A 24,288-nucleotide genomic window follows, 5' to 3' on the forward strand; every position below is an offset into this window, starting at 1 on the left:
AGAGATGCAGGCAAGCAAGCAGGAACCTTTCTCAAAGAACTATCTGTGTAGATACAATTGCAGGAATGCGTCCTCAGACTGCACTTAAGTTCAATGCTTAATAAAATAACTGCTCTTAAAAAAAAAAAAAAAAAGGCACTTAAAAGACTGACTAAAAGGAAACTGCAAAACAAAACATCACCCCCTCACATACTGCAGTGAAAAACAAAAGCAGGAGATGATGAAATGAGATCTGCATTATGTTCACAGACCAGCACTATTCACACATAACGGTACCGTTATTACAGTAATTACCATGAATACAGCACCCCAGTAGAAATATTGGTAATTCCTTACTTAGGGGAAAACTGAAACTTGGGCTGTTAATCCCCTACATGGGCACAGAGACCGCCTTGCACTGGCTACTGATATCTTCAGGCTAGGCACCCCACGGAAAACAGTCACCATACGCCTGCTTTATTTCCCCACGCTCCAGAGTGGAGGAATACAACCCAACACTCCCTTTTTACCTTCACAGCATGCAACCAAACAAGCTGAACTAATATGGGGAATATTTCAGCTTGCTGCTGCTAGAGACAAACAAATGACTGCCCTGGGATAAAGAGAAGAAGAATGGGGCCTCAGAAAGAGCTGTAAAGCACTAAGCTGTTGTGGATTCTGCTGGGCCAGGAAATTTTATGTATAACATTCAAGTTATGTCTGAAGGCGTACTCCAAACTACCATATCTAGCAGGACAGATTATTCAAGCCTTCAGACAACTGTAACCATTTCCACCACCACAGTAAAGTCAAGTCTTAACAAATGTGTAATACGCAGATATCTCTATGGGAACTGCAGTAAAATCCTGAAAAACTGAAGGGTCACTTCATTTTTAATCTTTCTCCATATTTTAAAACTAACACGCTTGATTTCAGAATCCTACTTTTAAAATGAACAAACACTCATCTCAGCTGAACTACTGCATCATGAATAGGAAACTGAAATTAGTTTCTGTACTATTATATGGAGTTTAACAAACAAGCACAGAGAGTGAAAAAAAATACATTCTGTCAAGGTGTTTCTTGCAAATGTACTAATGAACAAACTAGTTTAAGAAGTAGCTTAGTTTCAGTTTATGGTTTTAGATCTATGGTGTCCCTTCATAAGTTCTTATTAAATAAAGTGCATTTCCTCTCTTAATACCATAAACACATCGAACTCATGATCAGTAACCAAACTTACCAAATAGTAGCCAACTGAGTCTGTGAAAGGTTTGATTGCAGAAGGGCATTCCTTGCTTGAAATCCTTAGTGAACGTGTAAAATATTTTAATAAAAATAAATACTTTGAAGACAAGATTCACATGTAGCAAAAAATAGGTCAAGAACTGGGGCATGTTTATTTTTAATATTAATCTAATCCATTTTCATCAGTGGCTGTCAGTTGGCTTTACTTCCAGGCTTAACAACAGGCATTACAACCTGAACACAATAAAAATGTAAGTATTCTTGTGTACTTTTTTCCACACAGAACACCTAACAGAAAAACTGACATGAAAAATGGATATTTATGGTAATCCCCACAGCTGTTACAAAAGCACAGCTGACTGTCTACCTAAACCTTGAGCTAGCAGGCTGGAAAGCTGTCAGCTTTCCTTTGATAACAAAGAACCATATACCTTTCTAGGCGAGTCGATGAAACCTTCAGCCCAAAATCAACCGAACAAGATAAAAAAAGCACTGAGTCCCTTTCTTGAAAGACTGAATTGTCCTCCTTTTTTGTAAGCTAGGAAATCGAGGCAGAGGCTTGGTAAGTGCTGATTCAAAATGGGAAATCTAGTCAGCTAGAGAAATACATGCTGACTTTACATCTACTAACTGCTTGGCCAGCGTTCTACTCACTACGTTGCAGTGAGTAATCCGGTTTTATAAGAACTTTCATAAAACTCTATTCTCCTATTAACTTTGTGTGAAGTCTTTCGAAATCACCATGATGCCATAGCACAGCACAAACATCACTGAAAGTCAACAAGGAATGACTCCCTTAAATTACTTCTGGAAAATTCCAATCAATGGCTGCAGTACTGCAGTGGCTTTCCAGAACTGATGTCTTTAAAAAGATAAAGCCCAAATATCTAATCAATTACTAATACATATACATAGGAGCACATGGCACAAAAGTGATTGCAAAATGGGGGACACCTCACTAAGTCATAAGAAAGAGTCTCAGTCAAAGAGTGATGCTTGAGAAATGACTGTGATTTTATGGAGCTAAATTCCCAGCCTTATGGTTCTCAGGCTCTTCCTACTGCCACTCTTCCCCTCCACTGCTGCTGTAGCTTCCCCAGACTACCTGGGGAGACTGCTGCCTCCTCAGGCCCCTCCAGGTCTAACACAGAGCCCAAGCCAACAAACTGATACCCATTTCTATTTCTTGGCTGACTGGAACCAGTAGCTGAAATACACGCTCTCCTGAAAAGGTCTGAATGTCAACAATTTCAGCTTTTATTTCATATGGAAGTCAAATCCCAAACCGGGATTTCATCCCTCAGCCTGTGACGTTCCAGAGGCAGAAAACACTGCTGGCTTTCCCCCTCTGTATCAAATGCCATACTCACCCGATAAATATCCACTCATACTCTTATCAAGACTGTTAAATTTTTGTCTGTATTTTAATCTGGAGGCCTGAGGAACTGCCCAGTCTGAGGGTGCAATCTTTGGTGAATTCCCAGCTAGTGAAGCACTAGAGGAAGAATTTGAACTGTAATGCAATTAAAATAAATAAAAAAAAAAAAAAAAAAAAGAGAGAGAAAGAAAGAACTAAGTTACTTGGCTTAATAAACAGGCCTTGGAACAGAAGATACATAACATCTTCTGGTAACATGAAACAACTTCCACAAAGTTTTATCTCTACTAACTTGCTATATTTTCATCACCAATATGGAATTTTAATGTGAAAAGTAGGGACGTACATCTAAAAGGAAACTCTTGAATTCAAGATCCCATTCCCTTGGTATTGCAGGCACTTGTATCACATAATTCATCGGTCCACCACTGCAAAATACTACTATATGAAACCATAGGAAAACATCTCAACTTTCACAGGAGTGTTTACTGTGAAGCATTGGGCGGCCGTCTAAGTAACTTTAATGCAAACGAACAACCACGAGCATAAAAATTTATCTGGTAAATTCACAATCAAAAGCAGCTTCTAAAGCTGCTGAAGCCATTATATTCCACCTCTACTTATTCTTTTTATTAGTGACAATGACAAGGTGAATGGAGTTTTTCCAACTCAATTCAGTTTCTGCAGAACAGCACTTGGAGTGTTTAGTTATACCTGTAAAACTTCCACCTGCAACTCCCAGCATTTTCACACTGTCCCACCTTTGAAGATCAGAAAAAACCCAGGTCCATCCAGCCTGCCTTATTTAAGGTAATCCCCTGCTCTGTCAAGTCAAAAGAACTACTTGCAGTGTTATCCAAGGCAATAAAGTAAAGAATGCTGATATAAAAAAAGCCTTTCAGGCATGATGCTGGATAGACATCCTTTGCATGGAATTAGGTAATTTGATAGTGAAAATGCTGTCAACAGTAACATTGAAGAAGAGCTACTTTGCAGCACTACACCACCAGCAAAAAAAAAAAAAAAAAAAAAAAAGCTTTCCAGTAGGAAAAAAACACCAAATGATGATTACAGGCACACATCATGCCTACAATCATCTTAGTGAACATCTGCTAGCATCAGGTGCCTGTCTGTATGAGGAGCCCAAAGTTAGACATGGTTCATCCTAGATGCCCTGTATCAGCAGCAAAGGGGTGCAGTCACTTCCAAGTCACCTTCCGGAAGGAAGATGGGGCTGAGATGCACTCTGGATTGTCTTTTGGGAAACTGTTCCCTGGATGCCCAATTGGATAGATAAGCCTAGTCCCTCACTTTGCCTATGATGAACCTCTACAATCAGCGAAATAGAGCAGCTGATGACAAAGATGCATAATCTTCTAATATTCATAAAACAAATCCACACATAAATATTTATAACAAATATTATTCTTACATGCCTGCTAATTACATGGTGCCCTCTATAATGAATGAGCACATCAATCCATAAACATTGCTTTTATAACCACTGGGTAAGTTTTACTTCCATTTACTAATGAGGTACATTCCCTTCTTTTTGGCAGTGCTTTCTGTCATTTGAATTCCTCACGTACTTTGGATAGATTTGTCAGATTTCCTGAAAATTTATTTATTGTGCATATCAAAAGAATCTGTTTTCAGTCTTGGTAGGTCATATTAGATTAATTTTTAACGAACATACTCTGAAAATAGAAATGCTCCATAAGTTTTGGAAGGCATACTACTCAAGTTTAAGATATAACCATTCTAAATTTAACTTTCTTACCTGCTAGATCCTAAATCGATTAGTGACTGTGCCTTCTGTATACTAGTACCACCAAACCCTCCTGCCATGGGACCTAAAGAACCAGTATGAGGCAGCGCTGAAACAAACAAAAAAAGCCCATACCAAAAGCTGTAAAGCAACTGGGTATAAGGTAATGCTTTGTAACAAACACTCAAAACTTTGATATAAGTAAGAAAAGATAATCAGTGCTTTGTTGATAAGATTAACTGGTTAGAAATGATTCAACACGTGAAAAAAATACATTTTTTTTTTAACTCACATGCAATTATTAGCATTCCTGTCGTAAATTAGCCGTAGAGAAAGTAAGATTCACAATTCTGAAAGCGAATATTGGACGGTACTATACTTACTTGAAGAGAAAGGTACGGACAAAGGCTGCAGAAGGCTGGATGTTCCATTTGGCAATGAAGAGGTACTGACGGAAGGCACCAGGGGAGCAGAGATAACCAAAGGAGGAACAGAAGTCATGGAGGTCACAGACATGGGAGCTAGTGGTGTGATCGTAGACATAGATGTTGGCATGGACAGATTTGGCATACTACCCATTCCTAGAGCAAAATGCAACAATTCATGACTTAATATTGCAGAGGCTCCAGCAAGAAATTGGCTCCATTATGCTAGGCAGAAACTACACAAAGCAACCTGCGTCCAGAGATAATGAGTTAAATGATGCAATGAGTTAAAATAGATGCCCGTGTATAATATTTACTCTATCTCTAAAGTTTAGACAAGACAGCCCACAGAGGAAAACATACTGAAGAACATGAATTAAAAAACCATAAAATCCTTACAAGCAATTCATTCTCAAGGTAGATTTATCCAGTATTTCACAAAAGAATAAGGTCAAGTTTTCTATAATTGCAGCCATAACTAGTTCTCCACCAAGCCTTTCCCTGGCCCCTGAGAGAGAATTACAATGCAACTCAAAAGTTGTCACAATCCTCCATAGGGAAAAACTGATAGTGTTTCTGAGCTAAGCTTCTTTCAAGTGTTGGCCTTGGAAGATTCCGTATGGGTGAAAAGTCCATACTCAGGGACCCGTGCCCAGCAAGTGGTTTCTTGAAGGCAGTTGCCTGAAGCGAATAAGGGCACTGGAACTACCGGCTCAATCTTGTGGAAGTTAACAGTATGCAGATTCTATGATGGAAGGTTAAGAGGAAGTAACTTTATGCCAACCACAGCTACCTATAAATGCATGCACTTGTATGCAAACACACAGGATTTACTGATGGGCAGACATTTAAATCATGTATGTAATTAATATATGCATACATTTAATTTCAGCATAAAAGTACGCATTTTGTAATCCAGCTAAAGTCATTACGTGTATTTTGTTCTACAAAACAACACAATAACAACAGGCATGCACTGAATCCCAAAACACTGTCAGAAAATGAAAAAAAAGTTAAAATAATTATAGACAATTGCTCATATAACCAAAATAGACAATCTGACTGATTTTGAAAAAAGTTTAAAATAAGTATTCTACCAAAACTTTGACCTTTACTAAGTTTAACTTTAAAAACCCCTGAGTATAAACAGGTGAACGAGTAGGAGGGAGACAAAAAAAGACCTTCAGTACAAGATGAGAGCCTGCAAGTCAGATAGCAAATGTGAATTACCTTCTTGCACCTTGTGTCAAAATTCAACAGAAGGTTTTTCTTTATTATTAAAGTCTTCAAAGCATGAAATTATCAAAAATGTCAAGAAAGTGACTTTGTGAATTTCCTAAATCAGAATACCCTTGGGGTTTTTTTAGTGATACACTCAACTGCAATGGTTAGATTAATCTTGTATTTGGCTGCAATTAACTGTGTTTTTTTACCTCTGAACACTAAGTAATTATATATTCATAAGTACCAAAGCGAGCTGACATTAGCGGCGAAAATACTGGAGTCTGTTTCATGACAGGAGGGAGAACCGCAGGCAAGTGCTGTCCTTGCAATTTCAGCTTGATGAGTTTCATGGCTATAGAGAACTCCTGTTGATCCATTTTTCCATCCTTGTTCAGGTCGGATAGTGTCCTTAAAAAAAAAAAAAAAATAAAATTTAAAAAAGCCTACAAGGAAGAAATGTAAAGTTAACTTCTTCACTTAATGAGAAGCTGTTCTATCAAATTTATTTACTGTTTTGTACGAGAAAAGAACAAACATATCACAACCATTTGTAGATTTTCTACTTTTGATGACATTCAAACCTTCAGAATTTTGCAGATCGTAATTTTTATTTGTTTGCCAACCTACAGGTATTGAAGGTCACCCTGGACTTCCAAACATAATGTTCGTCTAGCTGCAGTAAGTATAATTCACTTGGTAGTCTTCTGCAGAGTTCAGTTTTAAAGTTGCTGTATATTGAATACTTAATACCTGAGAAAGTAGGAAGAATGCTTAGAAAAGCAGTCATCTCCTGCTCAGTGGATACACTTGTTGGTACAGATATGCCTCTGCTATGCTTCTTTCTATGCTACTAGCCAGATTAAGTATTTTAAATTAGTGTCTGGTATTGTAAGGAATTAATGCAAGAATCTGAAACAGGAGGATGCAGAAATGTGCTAAAGGCACTATATACCACTATGAAAACCACATTAATTCACAAACAACTTTTTTTTTTTTTTTAAGACTGATCTTCACACTGTCTTCTTTTGACACTTCTCCAAGTAAAATTAAATACAACAGGAAATTTATGCAACAGTGCATACATAAACAGACAAAATTTCTGGTGAGACAGAAAATTTGAAGTCTTATTAATACTTAAACATTAGTCTTTTAGCATGCCTACATCTTGATAACAACTGAGCACCCCAAACCAAACAGTATTCTGGTGAAGACTGGAGTTACAAAGAAGAAAATGTCTGTTTCAAGTGTTGAAAGCACCACACATATGCTGCAAAGAACAGCACTTTTTCCAGTTCCTGTATTACAGCATTGGTTGCTATCTTAGAATGTATTATGACTGACCTTCTAATTAGATTTTCTGTGGCTTTAGGTTTTTTTTTCCCTGTTTTCTACTTTCAGTACGTTTTCCACTCCCAGTTTAGTAGCATATATTTTTTCCCACGCTTAATATTATTGCCCTTTTCTTAGTGGTTACTAGTATTTTAGACACCATTCAATCTGGTATCTCCAGAAATTCATTAGCCCATTACCTATCTCTTTTTCCATACTATTATTAAAAATATTAAGACAAGGCTTAACAATGACCTTTGCGGCAGACCAACAGGCACTTCCCACTTTGAAAGCCTTGCAATTTATCATTGTTTCTTGTTTCAAGCACTTACTATGGTTTAAGAAGGCTGTGTTCAGCATGATCCAATTTGAACTAACACCATGAGAAAGATTTAGAAAGATACTGCTCTTTAATTAAGTGTTGGTACACATATGGGCTAAATCCTTCTCTAAGTTTAATAAAATTAAAACAACGAATCAGACAACACTCCTGCTTTGACTGCTGAAAGCCCCTTTCAGACAACGCAACGTACCAAAGATAGTCTGTGAATGCTATTCATCTCCTATTAAAAAAAAAAAGAACCACCGTGAAGGATACCTTACCATATTTCAGCAAGGACTGTAGCTGGTAGACCGGATTGCAAAAAAAAAGTACGTGCTTGATCACCTATGATAAACAAGAAAGACAGACAGTCTTTTACACTAGAGACAGAGATTTTCAGAAGACCTCAGCTCTCTGCTGTGGGACAGATTTTCAGAAGGAAGCAGCATGCTGGATGCCAAGCTTTCCAGTTTCATACCACCTAACTCCTTCCCTGGTGACAGTGATTGTCAGATACCCACATATTCTGAAATCCTGAATCTTTGCTCTGAGCAGTGATTTCAAGAAGCTGGAAAAAGCTTTACGAGGTCACAAATCAACAGCTGACAACAGTTTAAAAGATGCAAGGTTTAAAGAAGTAAATATGACTGAAAATTTAGTCCTGACCCAATTACTTTTACAGGAAAGGATGTGCATGCTATTTCTTCCCTTTTCCTTCATCCAATCTAACGTTAGCTGGTATTGCCTGTTTAGAAAAATTGGAAAAATACCATGTTCTAAATAATATTCTGTTCTGTCAGAGAGCACCCACTATTTCAGTATTTCAGGAAAGGAATGGGTACTGTTGTGCAATTCCACACCAAGTTCCCCACTGGTACTGAACATGTTGTTAAACAAACTCATAATAAGACACGGATAGTGGTGTTCATGCTTACCTAGAGCGATGCCTAAAGCTAAGACTTCAAGTTATTCTTGCAGCTCTTTCTTCCCTGATATTCCTACACAACCTTTCATTTCAAGCACTTGCCAATAAACAACAAAGCCTGCAGACATAGGAATCATAGAATCATAGAATGGTTTAGGTTGGAAAGGACCTTGAAGATCATCGAGTTCCATATGTGTAGGTAAGAGCCCAAATGTGGGACTGCATACTTTTAGCTGGTGGTAAACACCAACCTCCCAGAGCTGTCTGGCCAAGGCAGGAGTTACGTATCACTTCGCCAGAAGATGTGCACATTCCAAACACACAACTTCCCACTCCTTCCTCAGTCTTTTTTGGGCCAACACAAGGAAAAGCAGGGGCAGTGGAGTCACCAGCTAGGGCATTAGCAGATAGTTAGGCAGGTAGGGCTGGTCTTTAGTGCCCACCTGCACACAACGAACAGGTCATTCTTAAATTAAGTCATCTTTGCCAGTGAAATCAAGCCTTTTCTTCATATCACAAGCAGATTCTTAAATTTAAAAACTGCAAATTCTGAGGTGCACAGCAACGTGACCCCATTGTTTCAGAGGAGAAGCAGCTGAATGCAACTAGAACTGACAGCAGGCCATTGCAAAACGCCATTAGCCTACCCAGAGCCTGCTGAAGGCCCAAGGGTTAATGAATTTCAAGCAGTCATTAACAAGGATGAGCTGTCAGCATCTCTCTCCCTGCCTCCTCCCCCAAAACAAAGATATCTAACAGCACAGTATTCTCTAACACTGCTCAGACAGAGGAGAACCACTTCTGGTGTCTCTGGTGTCACTTGCCACAATAGCTACTGTAAGTGCTCCTTGGCAGCCTCCCATCTGGCCCGATACTCTTTGGTTTTCGAAATTAAGACAAAATGACAGCCAATAACTGCTGGCTGCAGAAGTGATGGGGTTAATAGAAGAGTGTTCCCGTGCCAGACTTTAGCCCAAAGCTTGTAGAAGTTTAGTAATAACCGGTGGCTGTTTGCCCAAAGAATATGGTTATTAGTCACATAACAAAGGGCTAGAAATAGGATGTAGTTTTCAAACTGTTTTACAAAGATATTTATGCGTCCACAGAAGTTAATGTGTAATGCAGAATCTCAGACCAACCTGTGATGTAGCCTCCTGTGGGTTTAAGGCTATCAAACTGCTTGTCATGCTTGGCCCGCTCTTCTGAGGTGATGGCCCATATGTTTGGGCCTCCTAAAAAAGGAAAAAAACAAACAAACAAAAAAAAAGAGACTGAAGACTTCTAAAAATAAAGCACGTCACTTACAAAATAAGAGCTTGGCTTCCGGAGAGAGAAAGTTAGATCTGACACACCCAGCTCCTACCAGTTTGGCAAGGATGTTCCAAAACACAAACCTGCTTCCCAGATGTGCAAGCGCTAAGCCGAGACAATTCCTCAGCCAGACCTGCGTTACACTCGGCTTGCAAACAAGCTCTGTCGTGCTTCAAAGCTGGCGCGAAGCAGTTTCCTCTTGCTGCCGATTGTTTGCAGCCCGGGCAGGATGCGTGTTGCTCACCATACCCTGTGTGAACCAAGTACTTCCCTGGTTCCCCCGTAAACAGTTGCGATTCAATGTCACTTAAAGGTTCTCATACAGAGGGCTAACATCTTACAGCGGCCAAAAAGCTCCATCCTTTGTCTTGCCAATACTCCAAAATCAAAACTGCTAACAAAAATATGTTGGTTTTGTCTGACAAAGGAGTAACATTCTGGGTTGTTTTTTGTTTTTGGTTTTTTGTTTTTTTTTTTAAACAGCATACAATTTCAACTTACCTCTTTTCAACACTTAAAAAAAAAAAAACAAAACCAAAAAACAAGTAGAAAATATTACAACCTCAAAGTAATAAAGAGAAATTGCAGGGAATAATCAGGTTTACAGAGCTGTGCCGATATACCAGGCAGAACCAGAGCGCCTTTCAGAAACGCTCCAACCTGCTGTATAAAGGTCAGGGTGTGCGCCCTTCGCAGGAAAAGCAGCCTGCCAGAAATAATTGGGTTTGGGTTTGAAGTAGGAGGAAGTTTTAGTTGGGAAGCTCTGGACAAATATGTAATTTTTCAAATCAATGAATGCAAGAATTAGCCAAAGTTCTGAATGGAAACCCCCAAAACAGCACTAAAAGTTTATTACTTAAAAAAAAAACCACCTTTAAAAGTACATTCTTTTGAGCATTACCACTTCCAAAGAACTGTTAATCTGTTCGTCAAGTATTTGTATTGCTCACTAAAAGACAGTCAAGGGACTAAATAATTCTTCTAATGAGATACTACCAAGTTGCTTTAAAAACCACAGCACTTTGAAAGAAACTTACTATAAAATGCTTCCTCTTTTCCTACATAAACTTACTTTCAAAGCTTTGAACCTATGAAAGAAATCTCAACAGCTCTTTTCTCTGCTTTTAGAGAGTAATAACAAAGCTAACAGACTGCAAAGCTGACATACATGCCAATACACATTTATTAATCATTTTAATCACCTCTCATCTGTGTTGATCCATATAGGCAAACAACATTTTACAATTTCCAAAAAGACCTAATGTCTCCTCTTATGAAAGTTCTTTTAAGACAATCATACATGTACAAACTGAACTATTTACCCCTGCTGCTTAATAGGGAAATAGAAAATAGTTAAAAAACCAAACCAAAACAGAAACTCATTGGGGATACGAATGACAAAGAAAGGTGGGAGGGCATTAGTATACAACTTTTAAGCACCTGAATTTGGAGTTTTGCTTCCCTCTCTTGAGAATGCACCCATTATTTTTAGTGTGGCCTCAATGAAAGGGTTTTCTTGCAGGCTGCATGCAAAACCACACTTCAAGAACCTGCCTTATTTCTCACTTCTAATTAAAAAAGTCTAAATAAATCTAGGTTAGATACTGATAATAAATGCAAATAAATCTAAATCAGATGTCTAAAAGTTGATGGCCAGTACAAGGATTGCCATAATATGCAAATGAGGACAACTTGCACCCAATAGCAGAAATTAGAGCAACGTTTAAATATTTTTAAAATGTTAGTTTTAAGATAAAAATGCAAAGTGCATAATGTGGTTAACGCTTATAGAAATTATCTTGACAAGATGAAGATGTGCTCCTAAAGCTGTCAGCAGCAACCTAAGAAAGTCTGACTTTTTTTTTTTTTTTTTTCATTGACAGAAAATAAAGTATTAGCAATGTCACATTTTCCTTATATGAAATACTGTGTTCTGGTCATCTTTTGAATCACTCCTCAGCTTTTTATAATAAATGACAGAAGGATTAAGACCAAAACAATATATTCATGTATAGTTATGAATATGGCAAGTTGTGTTTCCTCTCCAACTCTGAAATTCAAAGTTCTACATGGCATTGTATCAAACGTGTTAAAATCTTGCAGCTCAACAAACCACCAGATTCACACCTGTAGCTGTTATGACGACTATCACCTCATTCAAGAAGCATTTCAAGATCAGCATTCACCCTTCATTCTCATTTTTGCCTTCATTAACACTCCCCAAGAATCTCACTGGGTTTTGACTAAATATTTTGCACAATGCTGCTCCGAGGACTGCGATCGCTTTCCTCTGACAAGCAGAGGCGCTGAGCGCAGGGGTGCTGCCATTGCCCCGACAGCCGCGGCATCATCACAGAGCTCCCCGAAAGGCAGAGCACGGGGGGGTGCACGACTGCTCACTGCACCCCAGCTCCAGCTTCGCTGACTCTTACCACCACATACCTCACACTGCTGATCCTAGCCTTGGCTAAAAAAGAAAAAAAATATCATGGGTGCAGCCGTAACAAAAGGTCTTCAGATGCACACTCTGCTGCTAAAATGATGCTGCTAGCATAGCTTATTCATTCCCAAATTAAACATGCAACAGCATTTCTTCAGCAACCATCTCCATGATAGGTTTCTTGAAAGTATAAATTTAATTTTAAAACAATATCTTTGACTACAACCCACATTATTATAACAAGTGCTTCTAGAGTAGTCCCAGCAAGTCAGTGCAAGCAGCTACTGTCACAGCAACGTGATAACCACAAACACACGTTATCAAATGTACACTGAGTGAATGTTTCGGGAGTCTGAATATGCATCCTGAAAAGGTTGACCTGCTAATAATTTATTTGGAAAGGTAAGAAGAATTTCAGATTCTTCATATCCTGAGGGCACAGACGGAAAAATCTTTTTTTTTCTGTTGACTAATTCCATGAAGATACACTCTCCACTGAGGTTTTTTTATAGGCATGGAAGAAAGCAATGTAGTAAGTCTTAAAATCCAAAGCAGACCTCCTCCCACATAATTCAACTGTTTTACTTAAAAATAAATATATAAAATATACACACTCTGAAATATAAATTCAAAGAAAATATATTCAGTTCAGACAATTTTAGCCACAGCTCTCTTAACACCTAACAACATTCAATAATACTTTGAAATTTAAGACGTTTAAAAGGAGATATCAGAGGATTTTTTAATTTAGAATTCATTAATTTGAATGAAAGCTTGTACTAAGTTCCAACCAGAAATTAGGTAAGGCGGGGGCGGGGAGCAAGGCAGTATCCAAACAAAGTCCTTCCAAAGCTGTGACTCTTTGCAAGCTAAGCCTAGAAAGTTAGAGAGAGTATCCACCATTTTCAGGCAGGTCGTTGTTTTATGAATACAGGTTAATAATCATTGGAAAATGAAAACATTTAAAAAAAATAAAGTTAAATCCCACACACTACTTATTGTAGGGATCCACAGTGTGGGCATTCAAGCCCCACCCAACACTTCTTATTTAAAGGATTTACTGTTTTTCCCAACTCCTTCCCCAATACGCAACAGAAACAAAATCAAGAGCACAGCACAAGAAAGAAGGTGAAAGTGTTGCGAGAACTTATTTTAGTTAAGGTGCTCATGACTCTTTTGATGTTACCATTTGGCGATACAAATAAGAAAAGAAAAATCTGTGTACAGAAAGTGTCATTTAAATTAAGATTCCTCAAAATACCGAGCACAAACACCACATCAGTCTATCTGAAATTAAGACTTTGAACAACGGGGATCACAAGCTCTTGGCAATTCCACAAAGCACGTCACGAAACCATTCTTCAAAGTAATTGCCATGTTTACTTATAGCACAACCGGGACCATCACAATAAAGACTTGCCACAGACAAAATTAGTTTGAAACTCAGTTCTCCTTTGGAACCACCATGAAAACATGCCACAATCCTCACGAATACTGTGGTTGCTTCCCAAAGCTACCACCAGTGGTAAAACTGGCCGCTCAGCAGCACTGCTGAGAAAACTTACACTGCCTGGTTTACAGACAACCAAGTTATGGGCACGTTGAACTGTGACAAAGGGAAGACTACTCTTTCTTGGACAGACAAGGCTGCAGGAAGAGTCAAACACAAACATCTGCCATCCAAGACGTATTATCTAAACTTATCTAGCTCAACATTTTTTTGCACTAACACGCCTTCATTCCCAAGGCTGAGAAACGTCCATAAGCCCATAAGCTAGATCCAGCCAAAGAGAACAATTAATTTTGTCCAGAGACATCGCGGCTGTTCTTCCTTCCTCACAGCCGTGGTCCTTACTCATGGCAAGTCATACATGAATCACAAAACCAAACTGCAGACACCTCCTCTTCGCAGACACCTCTCTGATCACAGGATGGGGCCAGAGGCGTGCATCTCCTTGACGGAGCAGCGGTGAACCTTTGGCTCTCCAGAGATTCTGAGCTGGCCCTCATTCTGAGCAGCGAACTAGAATACTTTTAAAAATCAGTTTAGCATCAGAAAACAAAATACAGTTGCCACTACATGTTCTCATGACAGGCTTTGCTGCAGCCAATGAATGGTATGTCATGACTTTTCTGACTTAGCTTGTTTCCTGGAAATTTTTATGAGACAAATAATTTCTTCCTCAACTGTAAATGGCATAATTTTGAAGGGGAAAAAAATACAATCTCTCTGACAAGAAGATATCTCATGAAATCATTATTCTTCAAAAGAGGTTACTTTGCAATCTCATAACTCCACACATGAAGCAAGACACACTTAGATGAAGATAACGCTATATTTGACTATGCTACATTTTTAGGAAACAAAACTCAAGAAATGCTGAACTTGGAGATTTTCCCCACAAAGATTCTCCTTTGAATAGAGTAACTATTGCCTTCACTCACTTTTTCTGTTTATGAAAACACAAATTTCAACGTTGCATATTCACTTTTAGAGTACAAATGTCAAAACTATCCTTCTTTTCTAGAGGAGGATGGTACTTTCAGAGAAGACTGTGGATAACCACCAGGACTGGCAAGTGTTCTTGAGACCCAACACGGGAAATCTGGACTCAAAGTCCAGAAATGTCTCAGTGGATTCCTTATACCAGATCAGAAAAACAACAGAGAAAGCTCCACTAACTTGCGCACGCGGCTCTACAACATGCTCAAGAGTTCAGAGACACGTGGATTCCACTCACATAGAAAGTCTGTACGGAATGACAAAGACTCACAGAATCAACCCACTGCTATACATCATTAATTTAACATACCTTCAAGACTTGTCTAAAGATGACAAAATACATACTGACTGCACCTGATGTAACAAGTACTAGTAGGCAATTCCATGTTTATAGCGTTAGAAACAAGCAACTATGCTAGGGATTAAACAACATTTTCTGTTCCTTTAGGCTCATTTTATATAAAATACATCTTTCTACAACAGAGCATGGGGGTCTGTTTATGGCAGGATCACAGCATTTGGTAGGACAGCTCCAGAAATGCCTTTACAACACTGCATCAGACAGATAATCTTCTGAAGAAAATAAAGGACTTGCTTTGATGGGCTGCCAACACCAGAAACAAACACTGTTCTTTCCTTAAAGTTGTAAACTGCAATGGAAAAAGAGAAGACAAAAGAAAGCGCAATCCTAGAAAAAAAGCAAATAGACTTGAAAATACTCTGTAAGACCTCTGCCACTGGTTAGTACAACCCATAGGCAAAAGTACCGAGAGCGGTACTCTTAGCAAAAAGGATAAAGGCAACTTTTCACTCGTGGAGAATCGTAAGACGTTTCTCACATTCCCCAAATAAATGTGTTTGTTTTTCCACTGATAGGCGTTGCTTGTTTTTCTCTAATAAAAACTATGCTCCTACAACCTACAAAGTTAATTAACTCCACAGAGATAATAAACCTAAATTGAAAAGCATTCCTTGTACGCATAAGTCACGAGGATGAGTGATTATACCACCACCTTTTTAACCATCAAAAAACCTAGCATTAAGCTTCATAATGACCCTAAATAAATATTTATCCCCATGTTTAAAGACGGGGAAATTTTAACGCAGACATGCAGCAGCGTGCCTCAAGCGGCACAACAAGGGGTTTTCCGTAATGCAACCCGCAATCGCATTACTGTATCCCATTAGGAGACTCAAGAGAGTTGTTTGGTGTAAGACATATCGGGATAAACCTAATAATTCCAGTCTTCTTCTGTCTGTATTTGTAGATAAGTTTACCACAGAAGTATTTGTTACAGATCAGATTTAATGCTCTCAACTGAGATGTTGAATCATACTTCTAATTTTTCCTCAGTGGTGAGTAAACACTCCAGGAGTCCAAAAATACCCAGAACATTTTACCATTAGCCTGAATTTCCAAATTTCTTATCAGTGTTATTGCTACTTTCAATATTTGCTTTCCTCCTTTGTTGTTGATTCCTTATATCAAGCGTAGGAGAAAATGCTGACCGATAATAAGCACTTATTCTTATTTAGGTGTGTAAATACGTTATGAACTACTACGGCAGCGGCTTTGGGTCCATCCCAAAGCACCACCTGCCCTTCCTGGAGAAATGCATCTCCTATTCCCAGCTCCCATGTTCTCAGGCCGTGGCAGGAGCCACACGCAGCCTCCTTTCACAACACACACATTAATCCTACTACTACTTGTTCTACCAGAAGCGCTTCACGGAGGCTCTCAGCACGTTAAGCAACAGTGCGGGACCCGCCAGAGGAAAAGGGTATGTCTGTGCTTAACAACAACTCCAGCAGCTTCCTTAATGCATACACAGTTAAAAGGAAACACCTATAGATAAAGCACATTAAACAGAGGGAAACATGTTTCTCCTTCAATTTTGTATTTTCACTAAAATTACAAGAATTGTGCCCATCGAAGCCAAGAGAAATTTTTAAGATTTTCAAGATTCTCTGATGTGCTATCCAAAAATAACTGTCACCTGCAGACAGGCTGTTAAATAGCATCAGGCAAGTGCAGGGCTACACAGATTTGGCCGAGAAATGCTTGCTTAATTGAAGAGCATCTTTACACATATGTGGACAAAGCCGTGGCAGACACATTGTATTTTAGGGTACAATACATATTCTCTACATTATGTGCAGGATTTCTAGATAATTTGGCGTATTGTGAATCGTTAGGTTCAGCAGTTCACTAAAATCAAATATTGGGCTTGTTTAAACCAACCACGTGCCATATGAATCAGGATCAGAACTCCATATGATGCAGTATTTTGACTGATGAAACCGTCAGCGGCGTCCCCCCACTTCAATACACAAAATCTCTCTTTAAAGGAAGAATGTTAAGATTTCTGTGCCATGCAATGATCTCAACATAGAAACATAATCCTTGCTTTTAGAATTAGTATAATACCTGAAACAATTTAGAGATACATAATAGTCTAGTCCGTGCTAATAGTAAAGATCCACTTGTCTTCTGAATTTTACAGCACAACTTGATGATTCCAAAGCACTTAAACTATCAATTTATAGTAACAGGATAGTATTTCTATACTTCATAAAAATCACAGAATCATTTAGCTCATTACAGCTATCCATTTTCAGAAGCCCACTTTTAATTAAATTATTGCCAAGCTCCACTGAAACATAATGCAACACACCAAGCAAGCAAAATACTAAAAAGCACGATACAGACATAGCAAATTACAACAATTTTACCTAAAGATGTGTAAACAAAAAAAAAAAAATAATCTTTTTTTAAGTTTTTTTTAGAGCTTCACTAATGTAAAAAATACATCAGGAAATGTGTATAAACATGACAGTACTCTCAACTGCACATTAGTATCCTACCTTTTACGCTAGTTTTCTGTAGAATTTGTGACAACTCATTCAACAGTATTTTTTGAAGTTTAAGGAAACAAACAAGATTTCTATTTCTCATCAAGAAGTGCAATTAATGTAACCTATAATATCAGTACATTCATACTTTAGTATTGAAAGCTAGTTCAACTTTTCTTTTTCCTAAGGGAAAAAGTTGGCACACAGACTTGGCTTAACCTAAGCCTTCCCATATCTAGATTCAATAATAGCAATAAATATAAAAGTATTTTGTGCCTAATTCTGGAAAAACAATGCCATTGAAATGACCTGTAGTTGCCAAGTTACAACACTGATGCAGCACGTGAAACAAGCCCATTCTTCTATGCAATGACAGTCACGTCTTTGCCCAAAATCATAGAATCATTTAGGTTGGAAAAGACCTTTAAGATCATAGAGTCCAACCATCAACCTAACACTGCCAAAACCGCCACTAAGGCACGTCCCTCAGCACCACATCTACACACCTTTTAAATACCTCCAGGGATGGGGACTCCATCACCTCCCTGGGCAGCCTGTTCCAATGCTTGATAACACTTTCTGTGAAGAAATTTTTCTTAATATCCATCCTAAACCTCCCCTAGTGCAACTTGAGGCCATTTCCTCTTGGCCTATCGCTTGCTACTTGGGAGAAGAAACCAACCCCCACTTCGCTACATCCTCCTTTCAAGTAGTTGTAGAGAGCGAGAAGGTCTCCCCTCAGCCTCCTTTTCTCCAGGCTGAACACCCCCAGTTCCCTCAGCCGCTCCTCATGAGACTTGTGCCCCAGACCCTTCACCAGCTTTGTTGCCCTTCCCTGGACACGCTCCAGAATCTCAATGTCTTTCTTTTTCAACAGCTGGGACTGTTTAGTTTGAGGAGGAGGAGGCTGAGGGGAGACCTCATCACTCTCTACAACTATTTGAAAGGACACTGTAGAGAGGTTGGTGCTGGTCTCTTCTCACAGGTAATTAATGACAGAACAAGAGGGAATGGCTTCAAGCTCCAACAGGGCAGATTTAGACTGAACATTAGGAAATAATTTTTCACAGAAAGAGTGGTCGGGCATTGGAAGAGACTGCCCAGGGAGGTGGTTGAGTCACCATCCCTGGATGTGTTTAAGAGACGTTTAGATGTGGTCTTGGGGGATATGGTGTAGGGGAGAACTTTGTAGAGTAGGGTAGATGGCTGGACTCGATGATCCCAAGGGTCTCTTCCAACCTAGACAATTCTATGATTCTACGATTCTTGTAGTGAGGGGCCCAAAACTGAACACAGTACTCGAGGTGGGGCCTCACCAGTGCCGAGTACAGGGGGAATGATCACTGCCCTCGTCCTGCAATTAATACTTTTGGATGGTTTTTAGAAATGGAAATGAGAGAGAAGTAAAAAGTCATACCAACAAGAATCTTTCCAGCGGAAGGTATGAAAACTTTGAAGTAAGCAATATTATCAAGGCATAAAACAGGCATACTTTGCCAAATTCTCCCCTACCAGCTGCATGACTTGTTGTTAAGGTAAGCATACTTCCAGCTGACGGACTCCATAGCCCTCCTTCCCAACACGACACAGAAGGAGGAAGATATGCTTACCCCTCAGTTTAGGACAGGTCAGAAGCTTTTTTCAAGTAAACTCCTGTCAACCTGTAGACCATCAAAGTCTTCAATGAGGGGGGAAAAAAAGGTTTTAGTTACGATGTTTGAGGAAAAAGCCCACCAGAGCTTTAGATTAATTTTTTTTTAATTCTGAAAATGGATTTTTTACACAGCTGCTGCTCACCAGCATTCACAAGAAAAAACCTACAACTTAATTAAAAATTTACAAAAGGATAATTTGTTTAATTATTGTCTAGCAAATCTCTGTGGAATGCAGCAAAACTAATAAGATTCAGGTGAGTTTCCATCTGCGGCAGCTAGTAAATCTTTCCACACTGGGCGAAATGCAGGCACTAAAAATAGGAGGCAAGAGGATGCAAAATGAACCTTGAAATTAGGTGGAGTAAAGGAAATGATCATCCTACAAAACATACGCTGACATAAAGCAGAACTGTGTTCAAGGAATATTAGATCTTTTATAGTAATTTTTGTAGTTCTCATCATTATCTGGCCATTAGAGTAAAAATGACATTTCCGGGTTCTCAGCCTTGAGGAGGAAGTCTGGGACCAGGAGGAAGGCTGATGGGCTATATTTACAACAGAGAATTGGGATACGGACTTGAAAGGAAATAAGAAAAGAGAAGAATCATGAAATTGAAAAAAAAAAAAAAAGAAAAAATACACAGGAAGGGTGGGAGAGTAGGAAAATTATGAGGCATTTCCTGAATGATCTGTGGAATAAAATTAAATTAAGAGCTAATTTAGGAAATAAAACACAGTAATGACCCCGACGTCTCAGATCGAATTTACTCAGCAAAGCTCCCAGCACAGTGACAGGCTGAGGCACGCATGTGGTGGTACATCCCTAGCATGTCTTCTCAGCCCCCAGTGCAGCTCCTGAACCAGAGGTGGTACACCTCATTAATGGAAGTAAAACCCACCTATCTCCAATTGCTTAAGGAATCCAAGTAACCTTTTGACATCCACAGCTTCCTATGGCTTACACTGTTTGACAATGGGCAAAGTGCTCTGTTTGCTTGATATCTGCCAATGGCATTTTCATTCGATACTGGTTAACTCTTGTGTTATCAGAGATCAATTACCACTCCCTTGCCTACAAAACAAAACGATGAATAACCTTGAGAAGGTGACATCTACTATAGCCACCATCTTCACTGTTTCCTTGCTAAACTGAAATGCCCCAGCCAATGTAATTATTCCTCATATGGAAGCTGTTCTGCATCTTTGATCATTCTTGTTACCCTCCTCTCTGCAATTTCTAGTATTGACAGAAAGAAAACCTGTAGGAAAAACTGGAAGAAAACAAAAAGGTTACAAAAGAGAGTTTGCTTAAACAGTACTCCTTATAATGTTAAATTACTAATTAGTAGAACATGCCAACTACACCCAGTATGTATACAATACTCTTCCCAGCACACCAGGGAGTTTGATTTTAAATATAACAAATTAAAAATTGTCTGATTTATGACCATAAGACCATTGGTATCAGTTTATACCATAGTCCCTAATCCTGTCTCCTAATCCCTGCCTCCCATTTAGGGAATAGAACTAGGAACAGAGTTCTTCCCTGGTTATTACAGTTTCTCAACTGTCAGAAATCAGCAATTTGGCAGCCTTCTTGAGCTAAAAAGGCACACCCTCCACACACCAAAAAAAATAAAAGGGAATTTAATAGCCTAATAGCCACGGCATAGATCTTTCCTCCCCAAGTTTTGATTCCATGTACTTGGAATTTTTGGTTCCCAAGCAGCTCTTGACAGTGAGTCCCATGACTGATTGTTCATTATGTGAAGCAAACAAACCAATCAACAAACCCATTTTCTTTTCCCTCCCTTAAGCTCAATAATTTCACTAGGAATTGCTTTCCTTTTCAGTTATGAAAAAACAGTGAATATTCTTTCCCTTGTTAGCCTTTTCTATTCTGTTATGGCTTTACAAATTTCTATTGTATCCTCAACTCAGCTGTCTCTTCTCCAAACTAAACTCAACAGCTCTGATCCATTTAGCCTCCCTTAACACAGTACAAAGTACAGTCTGTGTATTTCTTAATTCAGTCTGAATATAGAGAATGCAAGAAATAAGAGGAGTACTTCTTCTGGCCTTCCAAACCACATCATCTATATGAGAAACAGTTTACACGTTAACTTGCACCCGTATTTTTTTTCCTCAAGCTTGAAGATTTCTTGTGAAATGCAGTGTTATGAAAGCACTGTAATTTGTTGCACAGCAAATTTTACCTGCAATTCTTAAGAAAATAGAAACGTACTCTTTTCCATACTGTTATACAAGTATCAACACATACTACAAGAACTGCAGAGTTCTTCAATAATAGCGAACCATGACTTTCAGTAACACGTTTCGTAAAGAAACAAAAGCTGTACTACAGAGATCACAGTTAAACACAAAATTATGGTTGTGAGAAGAAATGCAGGGAAAATGTGTACTTTAAAATACGCCAAGTAATATTAAAAAAAAAAATAATATAACTTTAAACACAAATAACTTCAACAAACAGCACTAAGACAGCTCTTGACATTCAGTTAATCTTACCTGTTCTTGAGTCTCACACACAGAGAACTTCACATCCAACTAAACCACAAATGTTTTTAAGTTATTTTAATATCTTCTCTGAAGGTACTTCATAAGCATGCTAGTCCCATGAACTTTGATATTCTTTTAGCTTTCAGGGGTTTCACCCCTCCTAGCTATCTCAATTATGATTTAAGGTTACTGTTCCATTGTAAGAAAAACAACAGATGTCCTAGAGAACTGATGCGGTATATTGAAAAGCTTGAACATACAAGATTCCTCATTAAAGTAACACAGCATTATATAAATACATTTGACAGACCACAATGTCTAAAAATGTGTTTATTCTTGTCATTATAATTAGTGGGCTAAACCTGAACTCATTCTGCCAATACCAATTAATATCATCTATGGCCACTTCAAAGTGGACACGATGATCACAGACGACATGGAATTTAGTACATGTTAAGATGGTACCACTTCACACAATGCTTATCAACCCAAAATTGCAACAACCAGATGAAGGCGTTTATCAGAGCAGTACACTTCCCAAGCTTTTGGAGCTAATCCTGCAAGGAAATGAAAATTCTAACAGTCAAAGCCCTTTGAAGCTTGGCCACGTGATAGATTTATGTTCCTGCATCCCTTCATAAGCCTTCAGGCTCTGGCTCCATTTTGGGGAAGTATTTGTAGATATTTTTTTTTTTAATTTGTTTTTTATATGCTTTGAAGAAAAACCATCAGGAAGTCTCACTGACATCCAAAATGAATAAAGCAGCTTGCATTATAGTATTATTATTCCAGATAAAAACCATCCTGGTTTCCCCACTCAGTGTAATCTTGCCTTATAAAAGCTAACTCATGATACTAACAAAGTAAAATCTTAGCAAGACAAAGCAGCTATGGGCTTAAAGTAAGGTCATGGATTAAGCTCTAACACCAAATCTTCACTAGGTTATTATCTAATTATTTTTTTTTCATGTTTTTGGAGCATAGGATTGGAAGTGACTACCAAGCTCACCATGTCCAGACTGCTGCTACTCCAAAAACCTGCAATACATTAATTCTTTCCTAAAATGCAAGCTCTGCCTTGAGGCAATCAGACTTTTTCCTTGACCATGATCCAGAATGTTACCGCTGACAGAACCATTCCCATTTCCAGACCAAGTGCACCAGCAGCTGATTCATCTCAATTTAACCTTGTGCTAACATTGTAAAGTTATTTTCCCTCCTTAATGTTTATCTTCCTAATAAGAAAAAATAAAGAGTAAATTTATTTACTGTAAAGTAAACACAATGAAATAAAAAAAGAAAACAGTAAACTTTTATTTTGGTAGGTTAACAAAGCCAATCTCTTTAGTCTTTCTCAACACTTAATTAATTTCTCCTGGATAACACTGAAGCCTAACTCTGCATCTATTATACTTTGCAGGCTTTTTTTCCCTCCTAAGCAGATAACCCAAATTCTACCCTATATCCCACAAAATGTCTCACCAGTGCCTTAGGCAATAGTACACAGTACTCCCTATTTCCCCATCATATTTCAGGATGCATTTCCTTTTCCTCAAATCACGTAATTATTACGTGATCACCTAATACATCGGTTGTCTTCCTCCTTAGTCACAGCCAACTGCCGAGTTCCCAGCACACAGCAAAAATTCTCCTAGACCATAATGGTATGGCTAAAAGCTATTGGGAGACAGCACAACAGAAATATGATGAAATTTAACCAGTGACATGCAGTTCGTACTGTATAATTCTGGCCAGAAAATGACTCCTAAGTTTGTGTCATCAACCAATATAACCAGCATACATTTGCTTTTTACTGATGATGATTTACTGATAAATAATAACAAGTAAGGCTGGTCTCGAGATAAAGATCCACAAAGAATATCACTATTACAACATCCTAGTCTAATATTTGCATCTTCTCTCCCTTTTAGCCAGTTATTTCTCTAAGGAAGTCCAAACATGGAATCTGTTGCACTTTCTCTACAAAACTCAGTTACTGAAGAAAGCGTAAGGTGCAACCTCCTTTGTTAAAACCGAGTTCCATTTATTGCATTTAAGATTTACCTCCATGTTTAATTATTTCTTCCTTCCAAGATTTTCTCTTACGCATGAATCGTATTATTGTCATAATTAAATACGAATAGACCACTTTGTATTCCGCAACCCTACAGCGCTATTTCTGACTTGTTAGGATTAAAGAAAACATACGATATGGCACACACAATTGGAAATATAATTTTTTGCAGGGTGTGACAGTGGACTTGAGCACATGAATTTTGCTCTGTATCAACTGACATCACTGTCCTCACTGAAAAATGAGAGGAATGATAAATTTATAAGTAAGGACACAGAAAATATTTGTCATTATCTTAGAATTTCTTTCCTTTTCCTTCTTTTAGATAGGAAAA

At 38.4% G+C, this 24,288-nt stretch overlaps 1 protein-coding gene across 2 annotated transcripts in view; it reads right to left on the minus strand.

Annotated features, from left to right (window-relative positions):
* The window catches only part of ITSN2 (intersectin 2), a 71,763-nt gene that overhangs the window by 43,135 nt on the left and 4,340 nt on the right, over positions 1-24,288 (minus strand). For both annotated transcript variants that reach the window (XM_082480864.1, XM_082480865.1), the window contains exons 2-8: positions 9,738-9,830; positions 7,955-8,018; positions 6,267-6,430; positions 4,757-4,954; positions 4,386-4,482; positions 2,598-2,740; positions 1,223-1,286 (exon numbers count right to left, since the gene is read on the minus strand). In XM_082480864.1, coding sequence (XP_082336990.1) covers positions 1,223-1,286; positions 2,598-2,740; positions 4,386-4,482; positions 4,757-4,954; positions 6,267-6,430; positions 7,955-8,018; positions 9,738-9,830 — 823 coding nt within the window. The remainder of the gene's footprint in view (positions 1-1,222; positions 1,287-2,597; positions 2,741-4,385; positions 4,483-4,756; positions 4,955-6,266; positions 6,431-7,954; positions 8,019-9,737; positions 9,831-24,288) is intronic.

This window comes from Vanellus vanellus (assembly GCF_965231255.1).
Source record: "Vanellus vanellus genome assembly, chromosome: 3".
Classification (NCBI taxonomy): domain Eukaryota; kingdom Metazoa; phylum Chordata; class Aves; order Charadriiformes; family Charadriidae; genus Vanellus; species Vanellus vanellus.